Genomic DNA, 6,163 nt, shown 5'->3' with positions numbered 1-6,163 from the left:
AATGCCGTTCAAATAAACAATGCCTTTGCTGCGGACGCCACAGGTAAACTTAAGACACAGCGTGGTACGCGTGCCTTCGGCTGCCTTTTGTGTTACTTTGTGGGATGATTTTCCAGCCCTCGTAATTCGTTGTGCTCGAGTTCATTTTCTGAAATTAAAGTGGAGGAAACAATCAAAGGCAGAAGGACCAAAGAGACCATTTTAATTAGAGCAAGCCTGTTTATTGATCTTGTTAACAGCAGTGGCACATTGCTTAGCACTGATGTCTCACAGTTTCCATCTAAGGGCTAAAAGCCATAACTTTATAGATAGGGGGTTGATGGAAACTCCAGACACTACATGTGTATTTTCTAACCATTTTAAAAGAAAGACAACGTCATGCTACATGGGAACAAACAGATGGTTTACTTTATGATAACCCACTTTAGCGCTTCCATTTCACTCCATAGCTTCAATCACACTGGGTAGTGGTTACATGAAAACTCCAGCCATGACAGCCATTCTGAACAGAGAAGATGACAAGTATCCTCCACCAAGGAAAGAGAGCGCCAAAAATCAACTATCTTCAGCTTTTTCTTGTTGCCATAAAAAAAAAAAACAAAAAAAACTCTGAAACACAAAATTCACGTTTCCAAAATCCAAACCTCTGCTACTTCAAAGTGGGCAAATGTGTTAAGGGTTTTGTTTCACATTTCATCTAGTGTCCTACTAGTGACCCCACTATAAGATTCTAGGGGAGATGCTGTTTAAAACAGATTATAAAATATTCTTTCAAAAAAAAAAAACCATTTCTGGGCAAATAACTGTATGCCATGAATGTGAAAAAATGACTATGGCTTAAAAACACAGAACTTTAACAGGTTTATAACCAGGTCCAAAAACAGTATGTTTATTTCTTTGAAGAACCCCAAACCACGAAAGGGACTTAAATTTTGCATCCAATTACAGAATAAAATTTTGGACGGATATGTATTGCTGGAGGTGTAGATGTGGGCACTCATCTTATTTAAAAAAAAAATAAAATAAAATCCTACATCTTTGTGTTAGTTTGTTTTTGTGCAATTCTCACCTTGGAACTATTACACCCATGTTAGACAGGCTGAAATAAAAACAAGAAAAACGAGTGCCTCAAATTAGAAGATGAAAACTTTCAGGAAAATATTAGTGTGCTAAAAAATAAAAAAAAAAAAAAAAAATCAACAGAAAATAAACAACCTTCTCTAATAAATGTACCAAAAGTTTATACAGAAACATTTTTTTTTTTTTTACTTTCAACCAATGGCTTGTCATGAAGTTCAAGCTTTTTGTAAAGTCATAATGCTAAGCACGTGTGTTGTAAGTCATTCGGCTCCCACCCCTTATTGGAGAAGCACTCCATCGTGTAACATCACAGCATAGAGGTGCTAACCACACGAGAACAACAACACAAGTCAACTACTCCCCACCCTGCTGTGCCTCCCACAGCAATAAAATACATTATACAGTATATATGTGTGTATAGAAATATATACATATATATATATATATATATATATATGTGTGTGTGTGTGTATGTATATATATATATATATATATATATATATATATATATATATATATATATATATATATATATATATACACACACACACACACACGCGCATACATATACACACACACACACGTTTGTGCAACATAAAATTCTTCATTAAGTCTAAACAACTAAAAAAAACAAAAACAAAAAAAAACCAACAACAACGCAGAATCAATTCAAAACCTATCAGGGGATACTTGGGGTGAACTCAAAAAGAAAACACATTGCTGCACTTTATATCATCTTGACAAATAAATATCAAATCATTCACCCCAAAGATATCTCAAATCATAATGTAGTGGGTGTGAAGCAGGTGGTGGGTCGGTGGTGGTGGGACCACACAAAACACACACATTCATACACTGGGCTGAGATCAAAAGGCCACTGCAGAAAAACTGACCGGTCCTTGAATACAAATGTTTCTTTTTTATTCAAGCTTGTCATCTGAAAAGCATTTACTGTGAAAATGATATTGCAGTGGCCTTTGGGCGCTTAGGTGTATTTCTGTAAACATTACCCTACAGTGCAGATGTGATGTGGCTGTGGTACTGACAGTTCTGCAAGCCATAATTAACTGCCTTAAACAAGTCTGAAATGTTTAAAAAAATAAATACATCCAAACTGAACATATAATTCTAAGAGATGTGCTTTTGTAAGTGCCCATATTTTTAAACTTTATAAACTTTTCCATAATTTGTTAAAGTCTGTGTATGTATATAATTTTTGTGTGTGAATTTTATATATATATATATATATATATATATATATATATATATATATATATATATATATATATATATACACACACACACACACACACATATATACACACATACTCTTTTTTTCCTAATACACAACTTCATATACAACCACATGCAGTACATTTATGGATAGTGATTTTACACTTGGAAAAGAAAGCTCCATTTCCTTCTTAATATCTTTGATAACAACTTCGTAAACTAGAATCCTTTCATTTACTAGCCCCAAAGTTCTCCTCTGTAACGGAAGTACTATTGTGTCAGTTTGTTTTCACTACTTTCTCTTCCTACAATATCGCCAGTACAGAAGTTTCTTATTCCGAGTGCTAGATGTTGAGTGGCCAATTGCCACATGGTTGCTGTAGCCCCACAGGAATCTTTACACCAGAGGAACTGGAGGTGATGCATTCTGTCTATATTGTTTAATTCCTCATTCATCATCATCATCTTCATCTTCCTCTCCATCAGAGAGCGATGCACAAGGTCGTATCTGTCGATAACGATCCAGCCATTTCTCTACCATCTGTGTAACCAGAGGGTGATTCCGCCGCCGTGAGCTCTTCTGCATGGCAACTAAAACTCCACCTTCAGTGACACAGCAGTCCAGCCATTCTCGCAGTAGCTTCTCCTGCTGTTCTTCATTTCCAATCTGAAAGTTCAAGCAGAAGGATTCTGTTAATTTACAGGCATATGTCTTATCTGACAGATGGCATCAAGCAGGGATATACCAATACTACTACTGGGCTGATGCCGCTACCTTTTACTTAGTACTGACATCATTTATATGGTTTTCATCAATTACTAGACAAGAACTTCGGCCGCAAGGTGAAAATGCTTCACTTGAAGAAGCCGGACAGCAAATCATGGAGTACAGAAAGAAAATGTAAAAATACAAAACTGAGTGCCGACTGGTGGAAAACGCATACTGATCAGACTTGTTTTTTGTGTTTTTGAACATATAGCAGCACACATGCAGAGTTGAATGACCAGTATGCATGTTGTAGAAAATGATCCTTGGGTATCCACTCTGTGGAATCAGTAGTAGTCTGTAAGAGCAACATGGCAATGTGGTGCCTTGGGCAGGCAGGTACCATTCACACCTACTTAAGGCACACAAATACTATCCATGTTAGTCAGCTGGATGTACGAGGCTTTGCTCCACAAGCAACCCTGGTGACTGGAGGAGTAACATTCAACTATATTATACATTCAAATCTGCATGTCACAGCTCTAGCGGCAGGAAAAAAGAATCCCCTCAATAAACTTACACAAACCTGAGGGGTGTCACAAAAAAATAAATGTAGTCATTTTATATGTGAAATACACAAACCCAGCAAAGAATTAAAAAATAAATAAAAACACTGCTAAAGGCCACAAACAGGACCAAAGACTGAGGACTAATAAATAAAAATAAACACAATCCCATTAATCTTTTTTTAAAATAATCAAAAATAATGGCATAGAGGAAACACAACAACCTCTCAAAACCTCAATGGGTGTGTGTGTGTGTGTGTCAGCATAGTTTTTAATTCTTCATTTATTAACTTAAAACTTACTTACAAAGAAAACAGAAATAAAGTAACAATAAATAATAAAAATGGACAGGTTGCAATTTCATCCATACAAAACAAAGAGGGGTTCATCTTAAACTAAAGTATAAAGAACAAAGTTGAAATTGTAAAAATGAAAGAAAAAAAAAAAGTTACTAAATATTTGAAAAAGACATCCAGCATCAATGCCTGTGTTAATGTTAACTTTAGGTTTTTTAATAATGAAACAGTAATAGTTCCAACATACACAATTGCCCAGAAGCATAACTAGTTTCAATGTACATTTGTAATATCAAATACAGAAATCTAGGAGCACTGGAATGGATTTTTTGCATTGATGGCATACATTGGGGGGGGGGGAAGTATCCTAACAAACGTCAAATAACACACTCATATTTCTTACTGTCTATTACAGGCTCATTTAAAAATCTACATGTTGAAGAATATGCAACTTAAAATTACAATTAGGATTAAATGTTTACTGAATTTGTTCATAAATTGAAATTCATATATCTCCATAGTTTTGAGGTCCTGGCCAAGACAATAAAATAGTAGTTTTTAATGAACTGGTATTTAAAGTTTCTTTACTTGATGCTGTTACAAGAATGAAATTCTAAATGTCTGAATGCACTGAGTAAAGAAAGCCAACATATAATAATATATAATAGCTTTCTAAATATTTGGCAGTAATGGCACATGAGTATTTCCATTTTCCAAGTGCCAATGGAGCACAACCATGCCAGATGATGTGCAAAATAAGTAATGAGCCTCCATTTAACTTAGAACATTTTAATAACAGTCCTACAGCCATGCCTTCTTAAGCATTTTTTTCCCAATTCTCAATCATATGCTCAATGTAATTGCTTAGCTAGGAAAAAAATACTATCTGCAGTATGTGAAATTTTCTTCATGCCAGGTGCTGCAGCCTGTTTTCCTTTAAGGACTTGGACCAACTGGCACTGCACTCCCTCTCTACACCCTTGGTGGGCTGTATGCGCACACATGTCCGATATGAACTTTCCAGTTTAGTGATGGGGTTTGAAGGGCATTAGTTTTCAATTTCACATTTAAATTCGTAGTTCCAGCTTTTCCCAAGTAAGACCACACAGCACAAACCAGCAAGGAGGTATGGAAAGTTCAGCACAAAAAACAAAATAACGAAAGGAGATGAGTATCAGGAATGCATTGTTCACGACACAATATGCCATGTCTTGGTTTCTACCCTTAACTGAATAGAGACATGCTAAATTTGAAAAAGTCATCAAGAAAGACTGTGTGCTCTCCTTCAACAAAAAGAAGCATGCAATATGATGCCCTCATTTCAAAGAATCAAATCCTGGTGCAAAATGAAAAGGTATGTAACTAGAAAAATCGTTTTTTTCATTTGTTTGCTGGCCTCACGCGGAGTAGCAAATATCTGGCAACACAGTACTTAGCGCTGCTACCAGTCATACAGTGAGTGTGAGTAGTCTGCAATTCTTTCCAGGCTCGTTCTTTTTCAAAGCCCGTCAATTCTATTCTTGAGGTGTTGTTTCATTTTTAGCCAAAAGCAGCAGGTCCTTGTGAGTCCGATTTATTTAGCATTTAAAACTATAAGGCTTTCATTTGTCAAATGATGATGTTGTCAGAGGTTACCACAATGCTCTGACACTAATCAAGAAGACTAAACACTAGCTTGCCACTGGCTGATTTTCTGTGACAAGAATGGTGTGTGAACTTGCATGTTTCACTAGTCATTAGCTAAAGAGACATGCACAGTATTATTAGTTAAGTAATTTAATGTTTATGTAAAAGAAGTCTGCACACACACACAAGAAAATTATAGTATGTCTCCACCAAAATCTGCATGGCAAAAGAACCAACTGCTAATACACAATATACATAAATATGTTAAAAAATATATTTTACAAGAAAACTGAAAACAAAAATCACATAACATTAAGGTTATTGGTCCACAGTTACTTTCTGGTGATTTTTTACCTGTTTTATCAAAGCTCCCACATGAAAGATCACCATCCTCTAATAAAAGATAGCAAAGCATTAACATGCCTTTTTAAATTTAACAAAGCAATGTTGCTAAATCGGCTACTTCAAATCAAAACCTGCAGCATTTTTTGGTAGTTATCTCTATTTTCTATTTTTGTCCCCCCAGATCAAGCACCATAAAGGGTAACCTTGTTTTTGCCCAGTTAAATCTGCAAAACTATCAAACTTGTTCATTTAATAAAAAAATAAATACATAATGCACAACTTAGAAAATGCAGTGACAATATCCCCTTTTT

At 35.4% G+C, this 6,163-nt stretch overlaps 1 protein-coding gene across 4 annotated transcripts in view; it reads right to left on the bottom strand.

The window, feature by feature from the left end:
• Window positions 1-2,357: 2,357 nt before the first annotated feature.
• Window positions 2,358-6,163, bottom strand: part of LOC120539568 (ubiquitin thioesterase Zranb1) — a 139,383-nt gene continuing 135,577 nt past the window's right edge. For all 4 annotated transcript variants that reach the window (XM_039769777.1, XM_039769796.1, XM_039769786.1 and 1 more), the window contains one exon: window positions 2,358-2,980. In XM_039769777.1, the coding sequence (XP_039625711.1) occupies window positions 2,762-2,980 (219 nt within the window). In that variant the 3' untranslated portion in view covers window positions 2,358-2,761. The remainder of the gene's footprint in view (window positions 2,981-6,163) is intronic.

The sequence above is a fragment of the Polypterus senegalus genome, chromosome 1, assembly GCF_016835505.1.
Source record: "Polypterus senegalus isolate Bchr_013 chromosome 1, ASM1683550v1, whole genome shotgun sequence".
Lineage (NCBI taxonomy): Eukaryota > Metazoa > Chordata > Cladistia > Polypteriformes > Polypteridae > Polypterus > Polypterus senegalus.
Note: the sequence above shows the minus strand (reverse complement) of the source record. Positions and strands in the feature narration are given on the sequence as shown.